This window comes from Ornithodoros turicata, chromosome 5, assembly GCF_037126465.1.
Source record: "Ornithodoros turicata isolate Travis chromosome 5, ASM3712646v1, whole genome shotgun sequence".
NCBI lineage: Eukaryota > Metazoa > Arthropoda > Arachnida > Ixodida > Argasidae > Ornithodoros > Ornithodoros turicata.
In genome coordinates this window covers 12,337,223-12,363,806 of record NC_088205.1, presented here as the reverse complement: position 1 = coordinate 12,363,806, position 26,584 = coordinate 12,337,223, and the positions used below count along the sequence as shown (strand labels likewise).

General features: G+C 45.8%; 1 protein-coding gene across 1 annotated transcript; it reads left to right on the top strand.

Moving 5' to 3' along the window:
* The first annotated feature begins 643 nt into the window (after positions 1–643).
* Positions 644–25,731, top strand: LOC135395206 (scavenger receptor class B member 1-like). The gene is made up of 16 exons (XM_064626446.1): positions 644–671; positions 3,558–3,626; positions 14,036–14,188; positions 18,310–18,404; positions 18,464–18,621; positions 18,690–18,831; positions 21,313–21,621; positions 21,961–22,052; positions 23,548–23,597; positions 23,665–23,731; positions 23,827–23,999; positions 24,082–24,200; positions 24,479–24,552; positions 24,649–24,700; positions 24,770–24,906; positions 24,972–25,731. Exons 1-16 carry the CDS (start codon positions 644–646, stop codon positions 25,201–25,203), a joined length of 1,950 nt encoding a protein of 649 aa, XP_064482516.1. The 3' UTR covers positions 25,204–25,731.
* Positions 25,732–26,584: the final 853 nt, after the last annotated feature.

Sequence of the window (26,584 nt, the reverse complement as noted above, 5' to 3'; positions counted from 1 at the left end):
CCATATTTTCGGCATCTCTAACATGGAGGTTAGTACCCAAGACTCCACAGCACACGTTGCCAACCTCCGTGCCTTACGGGAAAAAACCTCCGCGAACGAAATCAATGAGAGCGTCTTATATACAGCGACCTTGAAAAAGTGAGTTTTCCCTCGCGTTCTTCGCCAAGGTTTTTCTTGGCTTGTTCTTTGTTCACTCGATCGACGTCAGAGCTGGCGACAGTCGTAATTTGTTTGTGGCGTGCAGTAAACATAAAATATCCTGTGGCCAGTTTCGATTCGCTTCAGATTTGTTGCGCGCCTTGACAGGTAAGCAAGCCCGCCTTTTCTTTCTGCCAGCATCTCGAAAATGTCCGCGCGGACAGAATTCCATGATAAGATCCATCAAGCAACAATTGTTGCCGTCATTCGTAGAAGACACTGCGAAAACAGAAGTGTCAGGGCATGGGACGGTGCGCCGACATCTCTCGCTGATGATCGACCACCTGTCAGTATAAAGACGATCGCGCTACAAAATCAATGTCGGACGAGTAAATTATTAATAATTCGAAGTAATCACCGCGTCACTGTAATGCCGACCGCAGGAAGAAATGTCGAGGTGAAATGGGACGAGATTTTTTCGCTCGAAGGGTGTCCTAGCGGAACGATGGCTGCTGAAGCTGGACGACTCAAAGGTAATGTTACAATAATAACGAAAAAGGGTACGACTGCTCGGGAAGTGGACCAGCTGCAACCGGGGGTGAATCCAGGATTTTTCTGGGTGTGTGTAAATGTGTATGGAGGGGGGGGGGGGGGTCCAGCAGCTACATGCAATACCTACACTCTAAGAAAAAAGGGTGTGAAAAGATGGTAACTTCTATAGTTACCACCTAGGTCAACATAGCGTACACTCTTAAAAATGAACTTCACCGCATAGCACGCTCCTAGCCAACCATCACCTCTAATGATATCGTTATCTGCTCTGATTTATTGAAAACGGGAGGCGTACGCCTTTTTTGTGACACTTATGCTGTTCATAATTGTCACAGAAAAGGCGTACGCCTCCAGTTTTCAACAAATCAGGGTAAATAACGATATCATTCAAGATGATGGTTGGTTGGGAGCGTGCTATGCGGTGAAGTTCATTTTTAAGAGTGTACGATAAAAGGTGTAAAAGGGTGGTAAAAGAAATTATCATATATCCAAATTGCGACGAAATGGCGTACGCTCCCCTCGCTCACTGAATCAGAAGCGGTAACTCTATCATTCGTAGCTAGCAGGTAGAACTTTGCAACCTTTTAGGCACAACATATGCGACGAATATTACCTACTAAATGGTGTAACTGCTCCACCCCTTTTTTCTGAGAGTGTATAGCTATACAGCTCGCAGACACATTGCGAAAGCACGAAGCGAAGAAGTCCAAAGTAAGGGGTCGTTATGCATACTCTAATTTACCGGCGCCGTGCAAAGTCCCAAGATGGACAACCACAAAAGTTACTACCCGCTTTCGTCGTATAGCTACTGACTTTGAAATATTTGCCCGTGAGATGCGGAGGACAATGTGCGTGTAGTTTTCACCCTCTGTACTGCTGATCGCGCATTGTGTTTCTACAATGGCAGGATATCGCGTGAGCGAACCTCGCGTTGTGCCGCGCGAGCTGGGTGCTGCTGCCATATTAAATGTCCGCGACAGTTTCTAATGTATTCGTCGCGAAAGAGGTTTGAAACTATCACACCGATTCGAGTCATGGTATACGCCAAGCCATTACGTACATTTTAGTTAACATAGCGTCTTTAGTGTGGCCGTCATGATGTCAGCTGAATGGGTGACGACAGGACTAATAACTGTGCCATATGGATAGGACAAATGACATTATGGTCTAGTGTCATTGGGGTTCTGAATGAAATTATCCACGAAGCTCGCGCCACACGCCAAGCCTAATTACGTTAAACGCCAGCTTTCGCGCCGTCACGCGTTCTTTTGCTTTTGTCAGTACAATTTGAAACTCGAGCTTTTCCTCCAACAAAGAATACTCGTGTCTCCTGAAATTATGAAATAATATTCTCCTCCACGAGACAGAGTGGTTTTATGCAAGCATGCGAGGTGGTAGTCGGCGTCAATGCAGCATCCCCTTTTTCTATTGGTGAGGAATGTGCGCGTTCTTCTGATGACGAACGAACTCCAACGAGAGCTTTTCGCTATTGGAGAGGATGAGTTCCCACACAGGTGGCGAGATCATCCTTCCCTTCGCGATACGTGGAACCGTGAACAGAACAGAACATCCCTGGTTTACCTCCATGAATTTCATTCGCATCATCCCATCGCATTCTACATTTCATACGTAAATATTTGCTGGAATGACTATACATACATATTGTAACTAGTGATAGTACTGTCTGTAGATATAGCTTGTACATATTGTAACTAGTGTGCCTGTCGCCAAGTTTTTCGTGCATGTTGTCGTCAATAAATTTTCCTATAATAATAAAACTGTTATTCTGCGCAGACAATGGGAGCGAGTTGGCATTTCATCGCCGAATGAGTTGTGGCGATCTCATTAGGCAGAAACTGTTATTCAGACAAATGTCATTAAATATTTTCGTGCGCCACCCCAGGAATGACATTAAGACTTAATGTATTAAGCACTTCATGTTGTTTTGCGCGCCCGTGTGGCAGGTGTATAAGAAAGTTGGCAATTAAACTTGCGTTGTTCTTCTGATTTGCTACACACTCTTAGAAATGAACTTCACCGCATAGCACGGTCCTAGCCAACCATAATCTCGAATGATATCGTTATCTGACCGGATTTGTTGAAAACGGGAGGCGTACGCCTTTTTTGTGACAATTATGGACAGCATAAGTGTCACAAAAAAGGCGTACGCCCCCTGTTTTCAACAAATCAGGGCAGATAACGATATCATTCGAGATTATGGTTGGCTAGGAGCGTGCTATGCGGTGAAGTTCATTTTTAAGAGTGCAGCATAACAACTGTCCAATGTGGACACTGCTATTGTTTCCATTCGACAATTGCCAATAGAACATCGTGGATTCGCTTGGAGACTACGTTCGAACACATGCACAAAAGTGAAGGTCCACAAAGCATCTTTTATCGACGCGGAGCGGGTCCGGAGCGTCTATCGAGTGTTGTATCATATAGAGTGAATCGAACGGGAGAAAATCCGTTCGGCCAGACAGAAGTGATGACATATACCCAGAGGATGGATCTTTCTACATCGAGGAAATGTTTCTATAATATGGGGTGTCGGGATTACGCTGCGGATCCTCCTGTACTCTTCGCAAAGGTGTGACGACATGAAATGTAAATGGTGTCGGCGTATTACGCCTTCCGAGTAAGCAGCTCTTCGCAACACCTGGGTGTCGACGATCTCTCTCTTTTTTTTTTTTTTTCCTCCGATCACGTGACCCCTTATTTACAGTGGTCGTGATAATTGATGTAGGTCGTAACCGCGCTACCAATATACAGATCGGAAACGGAACAACAGTCACTGCTGTGCCCTTGGTGTTGTGCATATCCAATGTCGGCGGATGTTCCGCTCGGTTGCGCCCCATGAGCTCCAGCGACACAACGTTCGACGCGTCACTTGAAGACCTGCCCGGATTCTGAACAGAAGACACACTCTTCGGGACGTATGTAGGCGATTCTATCTTCTGTTCGTATTGCAAGCGAGCATAGAAACGAACTGGTGGTGAGTGCATGAAACAGCGGGTGAGGTCGCACGAATCGCACGAGGGAACGTCGACCCTCGAACGCGGTCACTGTATACAATGCTTTGTTTTCCCAAATTCGCGTGAGGACGCCACGGCACAAAGCAGACGCTGTCTCTGTGAGTCGTTACTTCGGCGTATAAGGTATAATATCCCGTTTCCCAGAACCACTTGTCCGGGTATTAGGTATGTATGTGCAAGTGCTGTATATATGGAGAATTTCGGCAAAGCTGGCCTGTAGCTTGAGCGACACAAAGAAAAGCAACTATGTAGGCACGGCCGGAAACAACTTTAACTTGATGATGGTGATGTTTGGGGTGTTTTACTCTACCCCATTGTGGATTCGCCTGGAGAGTACATTCGAACACATGCACAAAGTGAAGGTCCACAAAGCAGCTTTTATCGATGCGGACAGGGTTCGGAGTGTATCATTTGCATCTTTCGGGCGCAGTGGTTTATCGAGATTCCCAAGCATGGAGGGGTGTTGGATTTTCTTTTTTTCTTCTTGTGTGTGTGTGTGTGTGGGGGGGGGGTCATTCATTACTATAGTTACGTCATTACAGCTTAACATATCATTACCGACACGTGTCTAAAGCTGAAATCGCAAGGGCACCCCTGTAGGTGGTACGCAGGTGAAAAAGTTAGGGGGTGTCACTGAATATTCTGGGGGTGTCTGGATAAATCCCTGATAGAGCGAATCGAACGGGAAAAAATCCGTTCGGCTAGACAGACGTACTCTACTCTAGCATACTCTTAGCGTACTCTACTTCGGCGACATACTCTTTGTGGGGTGTTACTCTACCCCATTGCAACATATCCCCCCCCCCCCCCCCCCATACTCGCGGTACTTTCGAGAAAATTTATTCGTGAGCCTCTAGGCACCGACGGTTTCGCTTTCGCAGTGACGTAGGCATCAGCGAGCACCCATTTACTGACGTCGCAGGGGCGTGCCGTCGGGGTAAGGAAGACCAAGGACCGTTCTGAGGAATGCAATTAATCAGTTTGTTTTCGATCATTCGTTCTATCTGGGAGGGCAGATCATTAAACGTTTCTGAAGCACTACGGTTCCGTCGTTGCATTGCTATCGCAGCTCCTACAAAATATAAGTGTCCTGTGGTCTTGCTCAAATTTTCGTACGGCTATAGCGTAGACTATTATGTGACGGCCCTTTTCTTTCCTTTTAGTGTGTGGGTGTGCTCGTGCTGGTTTGAGGCGGGACCGCTCGGACTGTCTGTTGAATACTGTAAAACCCTTTTATTTCGCGAGCCCTTAATTTTCGCGAAATTCGAGAATCGGACGACTCGCGGGGCACGCGAAAATTTCAAAAGAAACATGTCCAATTACAAAAAAAACGTTGCTCTAAAAAAAATATATTATCGAAAATTTGAACTACTACCTACCTAAACGAACGATTCCTTAGGTGATTTGACCGTGAGCGTGTGCAATCAATTCAACAGATGTGGCATGCACAACTACGGGCCCGCGCAATGACCGCCACACCTCTATTATAACCACGTTGCATGAAGTCGTTTCACCGATGATGTTGCCAAATTAGATCAAAGGATATAAGAGAGATAAAAGGAGATAAAAGGATAGAAGAGAGATAAAAGAACCGTGCACATTCCATACAACTGGTGTTTATAGAAAGAACGCGCGTCCTGAGGAGCTCGCGAAATTTACTAGTCGCGAATATATCCTCTTTACTGAATTCGCGAAAAACTGGGGCTGCGAAATTAAAGGGCTTTACAGTAGTGAAAATCTCCACAGAGAGCGCTGAAAGCCAGACATTATTCGGAACCATCTCGTTCTAACCCCCGATTTGTTGGAGAACGAGAGGTGCACCCTCTCAACGACGTTCTGCATGTATGGCAGTTGTCGTTGTGTCTCCCTTCCCTCCAGATACCTGCCGAGAAGGCCAAGATACCTCCAAAGTACACTCTTAAAAATGAACTTCACCACATAGCAGGCTCCAAGCCAACCATCATTCCGAGTGACATCCTTCTCTCACATGAATTGTGGAAAACGGGAGGCGTACGCCTTTTTATGACAATTAACATTTCTGCATAAGTGTCACAAAAAGGCGTACACCTCTCGTTTTCAACAAATCAAGGAAGGGAGCGATATCACCCGGGATCATGGTTGGCTAGGAGCGTGCTATGTGGTGAAGTCGTGACGATGCCCACTTGAGTGCGGCCAACAACGGCAAGCTACCTCGACACCCCCCCCCCCCCCTCATTTTTAAGAGCGTAGGTTCAAAACGCCCCCCCCCCCTAAAAAAAAGAAGAAAAGAAATGAGATACGACTCTCAACGCCTAACAGTAAGTCCTGCGCGAATCCCTGGACTCGAGACTTCGTAAGCCATATGCTGGAATCACAAACTTTATATTCCCAATATAGAAAGAAGAATAAGGCGTGCCAGCTGGTGCGAACTTGACGGGGGAAACACTTCCTTGAGAATGGGGGCTTACCCTACACGACAACAGGTGTTGTCCTGTTCCTGATTCTCATGGAAATTAGTTTCCTGTTATCTTTATCTTTACAATGGATTGTACTAGCATTTCAACTGCTGTACAGCACCAGCATGTGTAATGTCGCTTGTGCCAAATGTGCTACGGGAAATCTCGGACTTGTCACGAAGCAAGCATTTTAGCGTATATAGGATTCGCGAAATTTTGTGGCTGCGAATATGGGTCCTGTGTCAGATTCGCGAAACACCCGCGGAATTACAGGGTGTACACTACGTGGAAACCCTGAGCGTGACGACAAGGCGGACTGTCTTCGCGTTGTGCTCCCGTTCTTTTTGCAACAAAAAAGAAAAAGGTCGTTTGTCCCATCCTACAGTTGGCAATATGACAAAAAAGAAAAAGGAAGAAAAAATGCGTGCCGAGAAGATGCCTAAAGATTAAATTGGCACCACCAATAAATCCGCAGCTTTGCAAATTCATCGTTGTGCTTGAGAAGATCTGTGCTGTATATACTTGAGTCACTGTCTCGAACGTTTGTTAAAACACCAGCATTTTCGTGCATTTTTTTATGTTTTATGTCTTTCTTTTTTTTTTTTTTTACTCCGAAGGCAGACGCGCTTCACGAGTGCTTTATGTCATGCTCGTCTGGGACAGCTCAGTTAGAGTCAAAATTCAGGAACCGATTTCATCAGCCCGATCAAGGGTCATTCAGCCTGAACGTCGTTCTTGGGACTTTCGACGAGATGAAAAGCTCACTTTAGTTCCCCTCCTCGCGTTATGGCGTGAGCAGGATCACGTGATCTTATAACGCCGGGCCCTTATTAGATCTCATCGGAGGAGTGCAGTCTTCCATCTGTGTGGGAATCCCTTCGCTCCTGGTGAGGCTCTGTTTCTGTCGTGCTTTCCTCTCGCTTTGCTCTTCGTTATATCGAATTTTAGCTGCTCGTATTTCGGTCATCGGATTAGAAAGGCCAAGTCGTGCTAACCTCCGGATGATTTCTTCGATTAAGAGAGTCATCCACGCTAGATAAATAGACTAGATTTCGACCATGTTATGTGTTATACACATGCTGTGTGACTATATGTTACGCCTTGCACAAAGCTTGCCTCGGTAATCATAACTTAATCACAGTAATCAAGGCTCAGTGTAGGCGAAATATTGTCGGATGTATCGATTTTAGATACATTTTTCTAGCGTTTAATGAGACTAGAATTCGCGTTTGATGTATTGTTATCTACTGAGTGAACAACAATGTGAACGAAGAACGAAATGCAATATTTTGTCATCTTCTGAGCGCCGTAGAAAAGTTTCAGAGGCGCACATCGAAAATCTAGCCGCCGTTGAGCACTAGAAATATCTCAAATCTACCAGCTAAGATACTTTCCACGCAAATTGAACTATTCCTCTAGGTGCTAAACGATTCCCCCCGGCGCTATACGATTATACGATTTAAAAAATGTATATTTTAAAGTCCAAGCTGTCTTCGGCCGGGTTCGAACCAGCAGCCTGTGAGATCAATGACAAGGATAAGGCCAATTTCACGATCTGCTCATACATATATACGGTGAACTGAAGAAAATAACACAGTCCGCTCGCCATAGGCACGCGTACGGATGATTAACTCTGACATATGCACGAAATTGCGTCAATTTTCCTTTCACTTGAAATGCTTCGAGATCGCGGGGCTCGATTGCGGGGCTCGGCCACTGCAGTAATGAGTGAGAATTATACCGGAAGAATGTGTGGAAAAAGCACGAGGCCGAGAACAGGAAGAAAGCTATTGTTTCTGTGTGCGCTTCCTAGCTGTCTGAAGTATTTTCGTGAATGGTAAAATGGTATGAATGGTAGTTTCGTTTTGAAGAAAGGGTTCATGTTCTATGTAGAGTTAATTTACTTCAATTTCGTAAAAAGCAAAAACAAAACACCTAATATGTCGTAATGGCATTAGTGAAAGGCGTAATGGAACTTGAAGTAAGCAATGAAGTGATCGCTCGTAAATAATACACGATTGAATAAATTCCCGGATGGCGTGTGTCAGGCAGAAATATCGTGCTCCACCAATCAAATAACTGGCTAACTTAAAAATATTAATACTTGAAAGAGGATACATATGTAAGATTACTAGTCGAAAGACAACGTACGTGTTTGATTAATAATAATAATTCGGGGCTTTAGGTCGCGAGACAACTGCGATTATGAGCGGCGCCACTAATCGGGTCTGTGGAGTAATTTTGCTCACCTGAGGGGTGCGCCGAAATCCCGACACACGGCACACCACATTTAACGTCCCTCGCAGAAGACGGCGTATCTGAGCAACTTGTACCAACTGGCAACTTCCACCAAGTTGCCACCGTCCTCAGCCGAGACACACTACCGACTGAGCCACCGAGGCCGGCACGTGTTTGATTATACGTGTACATTTATGTTTATTGTGAAGCTGTGCACTCTTAAAAATGAACTTCACCGCATAGCACGTTCTTAGCCAACCATAATCTCGAATGATAGCGTTATCTGCCCTGATTTGTTGAAAACGGGGGGCGTACGCCTTTTTTTTTCGACACTTATGCCGTTCATAATTGTCACAAAAAAGGCGTACGCCTCCCGTTTTCAACAAATCAAGTCAGATAACGATGTCATTCGATATGATGGTTGGCTAGGATCGTGCGATGAGGTGAAGTTTAGTTTTAAGAGTGTGGTGCTTTCCGATGCTGCATCTATAGACTGGCTATGTCAGAATATGTAGGAAAAAGAGAGGGAGGGAAGCAAAGCTCGTTTTAGTGGTATATGGAAGTTGGACACCATACTTCCCCCCCCACAACGGCTCAAGGCGGACAAATGCTCACCAACCGTATCATTCAACTGTATATGTTGTCCCGTCATTTGTTATATTTCGTGGCATATATAACGGCGCAATTATTTCAATAAATATATCCCGTTATTGAAAATTAATGACGCAGCATGTAAAATCTAAGAGCAAAATTAGAAAATACAATCACATGGAAAATGGCAACCCCTGATTCGTATTCATTTCTTTCTTCGGTGAGAACGCTGAAGAAGACGATGTGTAAGTCGTGTAAATTAGGGTCCCCCAATACTAAGGTTGCCGCGAATGATATGGTTATCGCTTCTGATTCAAAGAGAGGGGTGGGCGTACGCCTTTTTGTGGCAATTTGGATATATGAAAATTGTCACAAAAAGGCGTACGCCCCCTCCCCTCTCTCTCTCTCTCACTTCGAATCAGAAGCGATAACCCTACCATTCTTGGCAATGGTTGGAGCACAGCTTGCTATGCGGTGAAGTTCTGTTTTTACACTCTGAAAACAGAACTTCACCGCATAGCACGCTCATAGCCAACCATCATTCCGAATGATATCATTCTGTGTATTGATTTGTTGAAAATGGGAGGAGGCGCCTATCTGGGACAGATTTACTTGTCCCAGGTAGGCGCCTCCCCCTGTTTTGAACAAATCAGGACACAGAATGATATCATTCGGAATGATGTTTGGCTAGGAGCGTGCTATATGGTGAAGTTCTGTTTTAACAGTGTAGTATTGAGGCACCCTACCCTCTTAGAAATGAACTTCACCGCATAGTACGCTCCTCGCCAACCATAGTCTCGGATGATATCGTTATCTGATTTGTTGAAAACGGGAGGCGTACGCCTTTCTTGTGACACTTATGGTGTTCATAATTGGCACAAAAATGCGTACCCCTCCCGTTTTCAACAAATCAGGGCAGATAACGACAGCATTCGAGATTATGGTTGGCGAGTAGCGTGCTACGCGGTGAAGTTCAGTTTTAAGAGTGTAGTGTAAATGCAGACAGAGTACCAGAACGGAAGTATTCGTTATTAACAAAACGGATTGCCCTTATCTGTATCGCTTCTATTTCGGCCACTGTGGTGATTGCTTCAGAGAACTGCACGACCGAACTATATATGCAGTAATGAAGAGTTTAGGCGCTTTAGAAGCAAATGATTTTGTCGCTGAATGACCGCCTTGAGTGAAACCGTAAAGCGTGCATCACCAATCCCAATGCAGGTCACCAATAAATGACAACTCCAGATGTTCATGCTTTTTAACTGGGAAGGAGGTACTTGATCCATTTGATGTTTGCATTAAAAGATATTGCCCTCCTTTTTGTGCCTTTCACAGCTCACAAAACGACAGTTGAAAATGCAAAATACCTACAGACCTTGCAGATCAATAGAGTGGTCTGTAGTCTGGAAACGGCATACATTGCCGATTTATATACCGGTTGTTGGCCCGCCAGTCCTCGCTTATACGAAAACCGAAACTTCACACTAACACACGCTCTTTTCTTCTTTTTTTCCCCCTGCTAAAACGCAATTTGTTAAATTATGCAGTCCTAGCTGAGGCACCATCAGCGCACGGGACCATTCTTTCCGGGACCGCTTTTTGGGGGAACCTGAGATGATGTGACCTTTCCAAATACCCGATTTGATCCGCCACATTAATGACAAATACTCGTATTGCTCTCATATCTCCAGCGCTGCGGTGTTTCTTCCATATAGACTAATCTTTGTAACTAGTGTATCAATAACCGCGGGAGACACCCAAAACATTGTTTAACTTTCCAATATTAGTTCGATAATTCCGAGACGTTCTATCTCGGATAAAGTCTTCTTTCTGAGCTCGTTACCATCACGCGGCTATATTAATGTTGTCACATCTTCGATGTAAAATTCCGCAAGGTAATGCATATTTCCCCCCCATGAACAAAAAAGAAAAAGAACGAAATAGAGGGACTTTCTACTTTTCTTGGAGGTCTTCTTCTTGTGCCACTCAGAGCTCTGGTGCCACCCACCCTGCTTGCTATAAAAAGTACCGCATACACAGCAAATACATAATGCGGGTGCTTCTTCTGTGCGAATTGCGAATCCAAAGATGCGAACGTCGTATCACGCACAGAATAGAATTTCTGACATTCCTCTCGCGGGTGAACCTGAACGTCTCCCCCCTAAAATTCCAACCCGACAGAGGGGCTGGCTATCCGGGGGAGGGCCACCAAGTCCTCTTACAAATCTTTTTTTTTTTCTTCTTTTTTTAAGGAAGGGGAAGTTGTGAATCATTCCTGGCGTTTTGTGAGAAAAAAAAAACTTATTCCGCAGTAGTCACATATCTTCTTTCTCTCTCTTTCTCTTTCTTTTCCCACATCTTCTCGCCGTTGTGTTAATCCTATCGATCGTTAACTTTATCGCAGTGGAACTATATAAAACCAGAAGAAAAAAAAATAGCCGAGTCCAGAGTGACGTATTGACATTACAAAAACCACAAAGAATGAAGAACCTCGCAGCAATCTTAATGAGTGACGTACTTCGTATTACTGAGCCCGATCTTAGTGTCACTCATTAAGCAAATAAAAATGGCGATTAAAAAATCTTCATTTACATGTTATGAAAGAAGTTGAAGAACGCACATTCTTGAGGTGAGGCAAGATTCTTGAATGGCCGTCGAGGACAAAGACATAGTGCACCGTCACCGAGAAGGAGAAAAGGGGGGCGATAAACTTGACTGGCCATCCCATGACAACAGAAAACAATTGGCAAACTTTGCCCCGAATACCGCACGGGGTAGAACACTGGGTAGTACATAGTACACGTCATAGGGTACTTCAAGGCCAGAGAACGTCGACCTCACGCTGACAACCCCGGGTGCACTCCACCATCCGACCTTGTGTGTCTTCCAAAAATGTTTCAAGGGGGAGAGGGCCTCCTCCTCTCCCAAACTAGTCCCGCGCCGGTCGACCCATATCGCCGCTGGCAGGTAGCCTTCCTGGACAGGAACAACAATTTGGCAGTGCTAAAACCAACTCTTTTGAACGTGCGATAGCGGCGTGTCTTCGGAGCGTCTTCAAGAAATGCGGTCTACTCGAAGCAGGCTAACCTTACGGTGGATACTGTGTGTGTAAAACGTGGATTCCTGGACGTAGGAAAAACGGTTGCGAGGTAAGTGTGAGGAAAAGGAGACGCGACGTTGTGAGTGTTCGAAGAAGAATTATTGTGGAGTCTCACTCAAGACGTAGGGCGCTACGGTGTTGTGTTATGAACGCGACAGGTTTCGGGCCTGGAAGGAGTAAACGATATTTACCACGAATAATTCGTCGGTTAGTTAGTCGAAGGATAAATATGGGGGGAAGAGAAGACGCCGTTCTTGAAACGTGACAACAAGCCTGGTATATTGTGCGGCTCAAAAAGCGGAGCGCCTCTAATTTAGGTGCAGGTCGAAAGGGTTTCGTTTTTCGTGCATACAGAGAGTGCAGAGGAGTAGTTGGGCTTTAGCTGTGAACACTGGCATCTCATATGCGAAGAAGAGCATCGTTGTCGGGAATAAACGTGACCGACATTCGTATGTAGGACGGCAGATGGAGTTCCGTCAACCTGATCCACTTTAGCCGCGTTACTTTGACTTGCGAGGATTGAACGCATCCCTCGTCATTTATAGCATTTGGACAATAACATTCGTATTTGACGATGTTGAAATATTTTTCGTCATATTGCTCTTAAAACGCCGAAATCCTCTATGCGCGGTTATGGATGTCAGTTGGTATGAATGAAGTAGAGATGGGACGAACGATGGGAAAGATTAGACGAATTTTGCGAATCCGAATCTACGGAAGATTGTGCGAATCCACAAATCTTTCGAATCCTTTCTTTAAAAAGAGTGTAAAAAGACAAGAAAAGAAAACTTCTACCGAAAAGTGTTTTGAAGCAGAATATGTTACATTTGTTTAATGATGAAAAAAGAAATAATAGTTCAGTTTCGGGAGAAAATATACCCACATGCATATTGTTCATCGACTACAAGAAAGTCTCGGGTCTGTAATATTTCCATAAAGCTAAAGCAACAATCAAAAGCAAAACCATATTACTTTTAACCTTGCAATGCAACAGTTCCTGCCTGAACTCTTTCAGTCCAGAGCAATGTAAACAAAGAAACAGGAAAACACCCGTCGGCCAATGAGGCTTTCGGCGGACTCCGGAAGCGCAAATTTGAAAAAAGAAACGAACAAACGTGGTCGGTGGGTTCGAAAGATTCGATTCGCCGTTCTGGGCACTGGAAGTCGGATTCTCGAATCCCTGCCCAGGATTCGCGGCTTTGGTGGCCCAGCGAAAGCTTCATGGCGTCCCCCTGAGAGGAATAGTGAACAAACATACAGAGCTTGAACCTTGCACATGCCAATGAATGAATCATACGAATTGTTCTGTTAGCGGTTGGTTGCGAAACGTTTAGCATGTTCCGGTTATTGACCATTTATATGTACGTAAAAACGCCCACTCCGGTATTTCTTGGCTGTCTAAGACAGTACACATTTTCTAAAACCGTGTGCGGTGTCTACACACAAAGAGAAAGAGGGAATCGACTGTAGCTGCAGACATTATCACCATAGGATTTCATACTGCATGACTCTCTATAGGTTTGATCGCGCGTTCCAGCATTATGGTCCAAAGGGTTGACTAATTACTAAATAAATGAAATGAACAATGTAATAGGGAATAAAGAAAAACAAATGTGAAATGGACGGCACCAAACCGTTAATGCATAGAACCACCGTCTTTATTTGTTTTCCTTACTTATTTTAGAAAACTAATTCGCAGAACGCTAAAACTGTCAAGTGAAATGTCAAGAGCTCCGTGCAGTGTAGTTCGCTGCCGGTGTCCTGCTCAAATAAACCGTGTGAGTTGATACAGCCGCTAAAACCGACCGCATTTTCGAGCACTACAATGTCACTTTCTTGAGCACGTGGCGCGCTAAACAGCAACAGACGACGTTCGACACGCTCCCAAAAACAGCGAAATAAGAAGCATCTTGGAAGCGTGTATAACATCAAAATTTGTTTTGCAGGAGCTGGTCGTCTAGTGAGGGGTCGACGTGGCATCGGCGTGGCGGTGGTGACAGATTCCCCCCAGGGGCCTCCCCCTCGGGACGTCAAGCAACTGGAGGACATTCATGTTCTCGAGCCCGATTCACGTTGCTGCTGCGGGACCAAGAAAGCCAGTACGTAGCCAGTCGACTTACTATTCGCGACACAAATAGTATTGTAAGTGATGTTGCTAGCGGAATGATTATGCGGCTACTGTTCTGCAAGGGGCAAGGGTTCGAGAAGCAATGTATACATGCAGTTTCCACCGCTTCCGGTTTGATGCCAAAACGAAATCCGGTTTCACAGCAGCACGCTCTGCACCAACCACTGTGCCGACTGATACAGGTATCGCTTCTGATTTGAGGCGAGAGAGGGATGTGTACGCCTTTGTCTGGCAAATCAAATTGCCACAAAAAGGCGTACGCCTCCCGTTTTCAGCAAATCAGGAAAGCGAAAGACATAATTCTCCTTAGTCGCGGAAGGAGCAGATGTGGCCGTGGCACCGGAAGTTGTGACGGGGGGGGGGGGGGTTGTTTATGTTCGCCCGAGAATGTCATGTGTCCGGTCACCACTGGCGTAGCCAGAGGGGGTTCTGAGGTTCAGACCCCCCCCCCCCCCCCCTTCCCCGAAATCGTATATTTGGTAGTAACGATGAAAGATGAAAGTCACTGAAAAGGTTAGCCAGCTGTAGAGATCGAACCCACATCTTCTGGATTGCCGGTCCAGGGCTCTACCAATTGAGCTAAGCTTTGTTTGTATCTGTCCCTTCTATGTTGTTCCAGCCTCAGAACATCAGTTTATCTCTTGTTCATTTGGTAGTGTATTCGAAGAAGGAAGCGAGGCGGAAATCTTCCTCCCTCATGTAAAGTCCCCGTAGAACTCCTCCTAAAATACTTTTCTGGCTACGCTACACGCTGTGGGTTCCCCATGAAATGGGGAACCCACATATTGAGGCAAGCCCCTTTACACGCACTCTAGCTCTAACCAATGAGGAAACGTAATGCGGAGAGAAGAACGCACGAAGCACGCTCCTGGCCAATCATAATCTCTTCCATCATCTCGAATGATACCGTTATCTGATTTGTTGAAAACGGGAAGCGTACGCCTTTTTTTTTTGTAACACTTGTAACACGCACAGCGTGCTACACTCTTAGAAATGAACTTCACCGCATAGCACGCTCCTAGCCAACTATCACCTTGAATGATATCGTTATCTGCCTTGTTGAAAACGCGAGGCGTACGCCTTTTTTGTGACAATTATGAACAGCATAAGTGTCACAAAAAGGCGTACGCCTCCTGTTTTCAACAAACCAGGGCAGATAACGATATCATTCGAGATGATAGTTGGCTAGGAGCGTGCTATGCGGTGAAGTTCTGTTGTTAGAGTGTACACTCTTAAAAATGAACTTCACCGCATAGCACGCTCCTAGCCAACTACCATCTCGAATGATATCGTTATCTGCCCTGATTTGTTGAAAACGGGAGGCGTACGCCTTTTCTGTGACAATTATGAACAGCATAAGTGTCACAAAAAGGCATACGCCTCCCGTTTCCAACAAATCAGAGGTGATAACGATCTCATTGCAGATTATGGTTGGCTAGGAGCATGCTATGCGGTGAAGTTCATTTTTAAGAGTGTAGAGTAGCGACGGACAACAACCGTTCTAGTTTGTAGCCAGAGCCGAACTGCTTGAGCTGCCGTTTAATATCGCGCGCCGCGATTCCGGGTGCGCTGTCGATGGCGGTAGTGGTGCCGCTACAAGTGTCTCATCAGCAACGCCATGCGCTTATATCGTCCAAATAATTACAGCAGCGACACCACGTGGCCCAGACAGAAGGAGTCGTAACGATATATTCTCCGCTCGTTGATGACTATGGTGACGCTAAACACTTCGACGTATCGGGTGGAACCCCCACTACACTGTTTAAACAGAACTTCGCCGCATAACATGCTCCTGCACTCTTAAAAATGAACTTCACCGCATAGCACGCTCTGCGCCAACCATGGCCACGAACGATAGGGTTATCGCTTCTGATTCGAGGAGAGAGGTGGGCGTACGCCTTTTTGTGCCAATTATCGTACACCCATTGCAAATTGACACAAAAAGGCGTACGACACCCCCCCGCTGTCCTCGAATCAGAAGTGACAACCTTATCATTCGCGGCAATGGTTTGCACAGAGCGTGCGGTGAAGCTCTGTTTTTAGAGTGCGGCCAACCATCACCCGGAATGACATTGTCATCTCCACTGATTTTTTGATAGTGGTGGTGACGAGATCGGTTTGCCGTTGTTGTTGAAAAGGGGTACGCCCCGCGCTTTCGACAAATGAGGGGTGATGACGGCATCACTTCGCGCAATGGTTGGCTTCAGCGTGTTACATGGTCAAGTTCCGCTTCAAGAGTGGACACTTTATAAGAAAGAAGAAGAAAAACGAGATTTACTACATCAAGTGCTCAAGTAGTGTAGCTCAAGGTCAATCACTGCACAAAATGATGTCGTTGTAAGTCCTTTCTGTGATAAGCGTCAAAGCAAACTCTTAAAACAAAGCTTTGCTCTTAAAACAAAGCTTCACCACATAGCACGCTGAAGGCCAATCATTGTACAGAGTGATACAGGCGTGCGCTTTCCATTTTCAACAAATCAGGGGCGAGAACGATGTTACTCGGGATGATGGTTGGCTAGGAGCGTGCTATGTGGTGAAGTTCATTTTTAACACTGTACGCCTCCGGTTTTTGGTTCCGGTTAGGTTTGATGCTCTGCTTCGTCGTCCTTGTGGCTACTAAATATTTGGGTTGGCTGCTTGGCCACTTTACAAGTTTAGCAAAAAGTTTGCTCTGAAACCACGTTCTTTGCCCTCAAAAGCAGGCGTTCGAAAACATTCGGGGCAGAGACAGTGTCCTTGAAAAACTTGAGGAAACAGAGTGAGAATTGGTGCTTTACGCTCAGTTTTGCGAGTCACGTTCTGACTTACAAGCACACGAGTGAGACATGTACAAGACAGACATATTAAAACGTAATAACTTTAAAAAAAAAGTCTGGCTCTTAGCCCGGTGATAAATGATACAGAAACAACACTACGCTGTGCAAGTGCGTCTCTGCGCATGAGAGGAGGCAGTGAGAGGGAAGAGGGGGGGCGCCGCCGTAGCCAATGGGGCTTTCCGAGCGGAGTAACCGGGAGAGGAGATATGCGCAGAACGCTCGGTTACTTGCAGAGCGTATTACAAATTATTTCGTTTGTATACTCAATGCCGTTATAGCCATCGCGTGGAGACTATAGCCATTGTTCTTCAATCTAGGAACAGCATTGTGATACCTCTTTTTCTTCATATATTTAACTACAAGAAAAGAGCATAGCGTTTGAAACGTGGCATATATAATATCTTCAAGTCACACTTGCACTTCATAATACCTATACTTCTTTTCATAGTAAAATGTATTAAGAATATATTATAAGATGTTTGTACCTGGTGTTATGTATAGCGTTTCTAAAAAATGTCATGGTCGTAGATTAATGTCTATACTATATGTTACGTATGGCTACCTCGGGCTACATTTCGGTACCAGATGGCTATTTTTCACTTCAGAGAGTTGGTAACACTCGTGCCAGTTCAACACTGAAGATATTATTCCGGATGATGGTTCACTAGGAGCGTGGCACGCGGTGAAGTTCCGCTTTTAGAGCCGCTCGATCACTCTAAAAACAGTGCTTCACTGCAAAGCACGCTTCCAGCCAACCATCATCTCGAATGAAACCGTTGTCTGATATGTATAGTTCGTTTTTTTTTTCAAAAAGTGCGTGCATCAAAAGCTTTTGTGTTGTTCGGAAAATTGACGCGTACACTTTTATAGGATGTTTTAAACGGCAGATATTTTGCACTCTTAAAAATGAACTTCACCGCATAGCACGCTCTTAGCCAACCATCATCTCGAATGATATCGTTATCTGCCCTGATTTGTTGAAAAATGGGGGAGGACGCCTTTTTTGTGACAATTATGAACAGCATAAGCATCACAAAAAGGCGTACGCCTCCCGTTTTCAACAAATCAGGGCAGATAACGACATCATTCGAGATTATGGTTGGCTAAGAGCGTGCTATGCAGTGAAGTTCATTTTTAAGAGTGTGGATGGCCCTCTGTACGTGTAGCCAGAGTTGCTCCGCGGTGCCAACACCGATTTTGAGCCGCTCTTGCCTTTTCTACAGGTCATTCCATAATGAGATCGCGAAGCATCAATATCGGACATTCTTCCTTACAGGTATAGCAGTATGTCTGATGTCATTGGCCCTCGTGTTGACAGGCGTCTTCGGCATCGTCGGATTCGACAGCCTTTTCCACATCATCCTCAATAAGGTGCGTCATCGCGAAGAACTCACGTGGACGCTTTTTCTGTATATCGAATGCTATTTCAGGAAGTGGCCCTCTCCCCATCGTCGCAAGCATATCCCATGTGGAAGGACGTTGGCCACAAGACCTTAGTGAAATTTTACTTCTTCAATGTGACGAATCCTGAGGAAGTTCTGGCTGGAGGGAAACCCGTTGTAAATGAACTGGGGCCATACACGTATAGGTAGATGGCCATTTTCAGTCCCACGTATACGTATGTTCAGCCTTCCGTAACTGAGCTGCCTTTTTCAGGGCACTGTGGATCAAGCACAACATTACGTTCAACGACAATGGGACGTTGTCCTATCAGGAAACGAAACAGTACTTTTTCGACAGGGACGAGTCCGTCGGTCCTGAAACGGACGAAATCGTTACAGTGAACGTCCCTTTCGTGGTAAGGTATACCGTTTGATGTTGTTGCAGGCGCATTGTGAGCGAAAGCTTTCGAGTGTGCGAGTTTGTAAAGTGATCATTTGTGGGCTGCTTCGCATGTGCACCCGACAACGAAATAGATGGCGCATCCAAAGGCGGTCGTCGCATAATGCAGTGGTTCCCAAGCTGTGGGGGTCGCGATACGTCCCGGCGGGGGGGGGGGGGGGGGTCGCGAAGCTGCCTACCAATTAAAAAACTGCCAATCCGTGCCAGCTATTCTGCGTTACGAGGAAGCTCGTGGCAGCAGACCCGGAGGTTCTCAATGCGCTTGTGTGATCTATGTCGTTTTGAGACGTTTTGCGAGCGGCAGGGCGCCGCGCTTTTTTTTCTCAGCGACAAACGACGCTGGCAAAAAACGCTCGGGGCTCACCGCATGCAGCGTTTCTACAACGGCGGGTGAACGGCGTCTCATGCGAACGTTTCCGTAATCACTCAGGGAAAGCAACTCTACGTAACTTGATAAATACCTTATTACAAGTGAAGATTCTCAAACACATGTGCTTTTGAGTGATAACACGCTGTAACGAACAAGATACTGCAGCAACGCACGCTCACGAAGTCATATTTATTGTGAATCCCGGTGCGGCTATTCACAAGGTACCCGCTTCGTGTATTTAGACGGAGCGAACTCAGCATTCCGGTTGACATCTTCATCAAGCTGTTGCACGCTTCTCCTTGTGTTTTGTATGTTGGACACTCACACAAGAATTGCGCTCTTAACATCGGCAACAAACTCTGTTCTTCTGCCGAACACATCGAAATCTTACTGAGAGAGGCTAGAAGGAAAGCCGAGGAGGAGGATCGGCGAAGAGCAAAGAACTTGAACGGGGCTCTTCCCTCTCTCAATGTATGCGCTCGGAGGCAGCCATATTGAATCAGCCGAGGAAACGTCGTGTATTTCCAGCCCGTGAAAGCAGCCACAGTTCCAAAAACTGTTGCAACGCTTGCTCGGTTGCTCCTCTGCTTCCGTCGGCTACATATTTTGTCAATGTCCGCCCCTATCCAGGCTTGTAGTTAAGGCTGGTTGAGGCATAGAAATCTTCTATGGGTTGAGGCAGCGGCGGAGACGGCGTCCCCATGTGGCGTCCGTGTAGTGTCTGTTTCTTCGTGTGTGTGTGTGTATGTGTTTTCATATATCTTACGGTTACATGGGTTCTGGCGGTGTGTTACTGTTCCAAAAACATTTTTAGCGTTATGTTTGCGGTATGCTTACTGGATTCCTTTGTTTGCATGCGCCGCGGCAACAGTAGCTGATTCAATATGGCGCTCCCCTCGCCCGTACGTCCCAGTTTCGGAGGTTTCCTTCTAGCATACTCCTTAAGATTTCTATGGCCGAACAGCAGTCTGAGCGATTCCGCGTGCCGCCATCTATGGGGGGCTCCCAAAAATTGGCGCGACCGGATGAACCTATCGCGGGGTTAATCCCTGAAGGGCCACTTGCGCGCGTCGTTGAACAGATAGTCCGTGATACTGTCAATATACCAGGGATTTCCCCAGCACCTCCCCAAAACATTTTTCCGGCTCCCGCTCCCCCCCCCCCCCCCCCAAAAAAAAAACTCACAAAAAAGCCCGAAAAGCCAGCCCGTCCTATAAAATTCCTATACACTCCCTCCAGTGGCGGATCCAGAGAGGGTGGGGGCGGTTGGGTGATTGCCCCCCACGCTAGGTTACACATTAGTTTTCCCCCTCTCCCCTCCCCAGCTGGGCTCTTCGACAAAGAAACCGCCCCCACCTCCCCAAAACCGGGGGTCTGGATCCGCCACTGCCTCCCTTCCATATGAAAACCCTGTGGAAATTCCTGTTCAGAATTCAGCTCGATACCGATGGAATGTATGACAAGAGCAGACGCCGGATGTTGAGAGCATGCAGGAATTCCCTCTCTGGAAAAAGGCGAAAACGTCATTTCCTACACCACCAATCAGAGCATGGTCTTAAGAAAAGAGGTGCCGCGGAGCGCTCTTTCGTGGGGGGGGGGGGGGGGGACCTTTCTCCTCTGGGCGCCGCCCTCTCACTCCTCCTGTGAGGGAGTGACGTCACGCTAATGCCGCCTGAACAACACCTCCTAGATAGTAGAAGGCCTGCGCCCTACCTAACTCACGGGGGCCTGCGTGAGCTTTGCGAGCTGCTTGGAGCTTTTCTCTTGTTCGCTCTTTCATTGACGTCATAGCAGCATCAACAGCAGGCCTTCGTGTGTGACGCTGTGTCACGTGGGGGGCAGGCAGATGCTATCTAGGAGGTGTTGGCCTGAGCCTCTCCAGCTACGTAAGCAGCGCTGATCTTCAAAATTCGTTTACTTAACGTCTAAACACTTTCCGGACGAAAAAAATAGCTAAGTGGAGCGATGCAACACACTGTCTTAGGTTTCCGGATGCGCCGCATCGGAATAACACGAGGCAATAGCCACAGTTACACGGCCAATAATTAAAGAACGGCTTCTTTCCAGACAACGGCAAAGTTACTGAAAGAACAAAACTTCATCATCCGTGGCATAGCGTCCCTGTCACTCGCTGGCCTCGGGCAACGCATCTTCATCACCCGTACCGTGGGACAGCTTACTTTTGGTGGCTACCCGGACATACTTATCCTGTTGGGTTCCGTGCTGGATGCAGGAAAACCGAAACCAGGTCAACCGGGATTCAACATTCGAGACGTCTTTGGACAAGGCTATCGCGCCGTCATCGATGGCCTCGGTTACCTGCTCGATCCGGATCATCCAGGTGCACCGGCGGGCAAGTTTGGCTACATGGTTAATGTGAGCGTACTTTCATACTGTTACGTACGGCTGTGCATGCTGACGTTACATCGTCCGGTATCCGTTGTATGGCTTCGTACGAAATATTATTTAATTCCAATGGCTTCCTGTCACTTTAAGTATATTCTTTAAAGTGAAGCGCGACAAAGTGATTTCGAAATGGTCTCACCAATCGTGTTGAAATACATTTTACGCTATCATTTCTGAAGACCACAAGTGCGCGCAGCAGTATGATTTCCTATACTGTTCTCTTTGGCGGGATGGTGAACTGCATGGTGTTGCGATCATTTTAAAATGCAATAATCAGTGAAGCCTGCGTATTTATGTTTCTCTTTGCAGAAGAACGACACAGTCGATGGGGAATATACCATATACACGGGAGAAAACGATATTTCCAAAGTGAACGAAGTCTATCAGTTCAACGGACAACGGTACAGTCTCATTTCTCTACAGTCTCTCTCTCTCACATTCTCAGCACAACTTAATTGCTTTGCTCCTTGTGGTGCATTTCGTGCAACGTCAGAGACCGTTAGCAGCGTGTCTATAAAGTGGGAGCGTTCTAACAGGTTGCTCAGCTTATGACCGTGTTGCAAGATCTGGGGGCGTTTGTTTTTATTTTATTTTCTTCTCTTCTTCTTTTTTAGGGGCGCCATCAGTTTGTGTTCGGTTAGGCCTTTAGAATGACGCATTCGTCAATCAGTCCACAAACGAAAATTCGGAAAAAGGCATCATAATGTGCGCATATACAATTTATAGTATAGACGCGTCAAACCAATGGAGCAAACGTCATCAGGACTAGAACAAGGTGCTACGTGTGAGTCGTCTGTCTGCTTCACCGAATCGCTGTTCTAATCGCTGGTCGATAATAATGCGCCTCATGCAAAACGTAAATGATCATCATAATAATTCAGGACCTTACGTCGCGAGACAACAGCGATCGAAAACTTAAATGAGTAAACGATATTGTTCACCTTCAAAATGTGCACCATGAATATTACATGGCGCGCAATGTTTGCCCTTGAGATTATCTTACTGAGGAATATAACTGCATATATGTCACAAAAGCTTAGAAAACGAGTTTAGAACGTGGTAACTGTTAACAGGCTCTCACCACTGTCCTGAAAGTGCGCAGCAAAACTTGATGGGAAGCGTTCTGAAATGTTAACAAACTCGCAAGTCGTTGCTGTCGTGGAGAACTTCCGAGGAACACTCAACTGTCGTGTAATGCACATGGTGTTCGCCATAAAACGTTGCACGATTTTCAGTTATGGTGCTTTTATGTACCTTACAGTTAATTATCGACACAATTACTATATGCTTTCATCCTTCGTAGCCGCTCGTAGCTGTCGTCTGCATTTGTCGTCTGTCGCGCGGTGCGGTTTGTACTAGCACGCGCACTTGGAATAACTTTTATTAGAGGTGTTTTCTTTTTGTTTGTTTTTTCACGTCGCCTCGTGCGATTTATGAAACGATATGCATGTGGAAGCAAACTTCATCGTTTGCTATTTTGCTATGGTGCGTCGATGCCAGAGCTGCTACGTAGCACTTCCTGAAAAAGCTCCTCTAGCGGAAGAGACGGTAAGCTCTCTCTTGGGCCCCGCAGTGGTTTCGGTTTTCAGAGGCGCTCCGACAATCGTCGTGCGTAAACAAGTCACGTAACGTGAAGTACTGTAACGTTGAAAGTAAACCATGAGCAAACATTCTGTACTTTCTGACCACGTGTTTATGACATTACCAAGTTTCTATAAAAAAAAAAAAAAAGATTCATGTTTCTAGTGTTTTGCGGCCTGAGCTTGCGAAAAATTGCTTGGGCTCAACACCTAGAAAAGGAGAGGGAGATAGAAAAACGCGACTTTCTCAAAATGGAGACGAATAATCCTTCATGAATGCATTCGTTCAAGTAAAACGATCGTATTTTGTTTGCAGAAGCCTTCATGTGTGGCCAGGGGAAGAATGCAACCAGCTGCACGGCACGCGTGAGTGCTACTTTCGGAGACTATTTCATTCATCACTATAAACAATATAAATATTATTTCCTTGTAGTGGGCCATATAAGACCTCCATTGTCAAAGAGTGATGACCAAGTGGTTTTCATCCCCGATATTTGCAGGTACGCAAAATTTATCCTTGCTTTGTGAATTGCATGTAAAGTACATTTCTCGAAGGTTATTTGAGAGCTGCTGCTAAATTAAATAACCTGTCCAGGTCACTACCAACCCACAGTGTGGGCACGGAACAGTTCAAAGGCATGGAGGTGAAGCGATTTGTGGCTGGACCCTGGTCATTGGACAGTGGTCGCAAGTACAGAGAAAATTCCTGTTTTACACTCGATCGAGATCTTCCAGAGGGCGGTGCAGACCTGGCTCCTTGCAAGCAGGGTAAGGTTGCTGGAATAATCATTCACGGCATCATGTTGAAGGGACAGTTGAAACACGTCTCTCAGGGTGCTTTTCCATGCAGGTGCACCACTCGTCTTGTCTTTCCCACACTTCCTGTACGCAGACCCCTCGTACCTGGAGGGTGTAAGTGGCCTCCGTCCCAACGCCAGCTTGCACCAGTTCTATTTTAACAGTGAGCCTGTGAGTTCAGCTTTATCTCTCTGCTTGATGACCATTACAAAATAGAGGATATGGCATTCTTCTACGTGCGAATCTAGCACATGTCTTAAAGAATGGGGAGCCTCTAGGAGCGCACCCTAACCTGGAAGGGCACTGCTACCAAAACTTTACGATATTTCCCTCCGAGCATTTGTAATCAGGTCACCAACACGTGCGCTACAGTGTCCCTCCTAATGTAACTGATACTTAATCACCTCAACCATGCAAACAAGGATTGAGAACTTTAACTTCCTTTTCAGACGTTAGGTGTGACTGTGAATGCGAGGGGTCGCATCCAGATCAACGTCATTTTGGAACGAGTCTTTGGACTAGGGTGAGTATTTTCACAATGCTCGTGACACTAGTCTGTCGCTCACTCAAACAATGAGTTCTTCCAAGAAACAAAAACTGAAGCGTTTTCTTCCCTCAGGCCATTTTCGAGAGTTGGCGAAGGAGTTCTTCCACTTTTCTGGCAAGAAACAGTAAGTCACACATGCAAATGAATGAAGCATGCGTTGCTTAACGTTGCATAAACATCCACTCCTTATTAGTATGTAGAAGCTCAGGGAAAAACAGTGCGGTTTCTCAACTTCATCATCCGCCTTCCGGAGTACATTCATTGGATGGCTGTCGCTGTTGTAGTGGCGGGCTCTATCATCTTGGCTGTATCAGCCTTTTGTCTTTTCAGGTAAGACCTATACAAAAGTAGCAAACAAAATTGTTTGAAACACACAAAAAAAATTCTACATGCAGGCCTCGAGACCAATTCGACTTGGGTTCCAGCGTGAAGGTTCATCCTGCCGAAGATGGCAAGGCAACAGCAAATATGTCTGCAACCATTCCTGGGAAAGTGGAAAAATTGATCCTTGACAGGATACCCAATAGACTCTCCACCACTCAGAACAACTTCATCAACGAGCTCAAGAGTCACCGTAAGCATTCCGAGCCATCAGCACCGGTGCAGGAGACCATCATAGACCAGTGAAGAAGGTGCATCGGGGAGCGGGTTGTGGAACTTTTATAGGACACAACAAATTGTTTCAATACTCAGGATACCGAAGCGAGATTCTGAACTCACTCCTTTTGGTCACAGTCCTCTTGTGCGAATTCCCAACGTGGCCACCAACCGTGTGGCCAAAGGTTGTGCGACGACCCAAGGTCAAGAGCAAGGGCTCAACTTTGTAAGGCTTACCAAAATACGCACGTGAGGCTTCCTAACCGTACCTTCCCTGAGCACTCATTGTTTCGTTCACGTTTTACATCTGTCCCTCGAGGAAGACCGTCAACGAAAGAAACCCTCTCGCATATTTTTGGTACCCTAATGTGAAATGTCAGTCATAGTCGTACCATAAATAACAGCAGGTGTGTGAAGCTAAGTGCCTAGGAGTATGTAATGTGACCTGTTTGTTTGCTCAATCCAAAGTGGCCCTTCCGACAACATTCCTTACATGCCTTCAGGCGTCTTAACATTGAAGAGGGGCAGTTGGAAGAAAATAAACGCATGCCTTCTGTTCTTGGATCATTCTTGAATTTTGTAAGGAAGTTACCTTGCATGTTTTTTCCATAGAGTGGGAGCACTAATGTCTCACGTATCAACTTCTTGATTCAAAATAGATTTGTCTTGCCCCTCCGTGATTTCGAACTGCACCAGACAGGCTTGTAGGACCAACAACGAATACCACCTTTCGATATTCCACAGGCCACAAGCCTTTTTAGTATATGCAGCACTTTTTCAGCAGCTGCTCAGCTTGGAAATTGAGTAAAACATGGAAGGATTGGCTCACATTTCTTTTTTACCAAGGACTGTAATGCCATCTTTCTAATTTGTTGAATATTCAAATTCAGTTGAAAACTGAACAAAACGGGGTAACAAGCATTTCTTCCCTATCCTTGCGGAGCACTAAGGATTGTCTTCTGATCACACCTGGAATGCCAGTGTCTGCCAGTGTCTGGTGTAGCCAACCGTTCCAGGACTTTATGGCTGCTCTTATGTACCCTGATCTTTGCAAGGGAACATGACAGCTGGAAGTAAGTTTCTGACATGTGGACTGTGGAGACTCTATATTACACCGAGCAAATACTTATACAAATTAATTCCTAGTCAGAATAAAATTTGAATGATTAGGAGCATCGTTTTAATTCATCACACGACAAAGTGCACATTCTGCACGAAAGGACGCTCCTAATTATCTGAATTTTATTCTGACTACCTCCACTGGTCAGCAGGTAGTCATTTTTCTATTTTATTTATATTTATGTAGTTAATTCCTTGTAAGCTCCTAATAATATCTTCCAGCTGGCTTCCAGGGCGGAGTTGCAACGTCCGAGAATATTCGAGCAATTGTACAGCAATGGTAGAAGCTCAG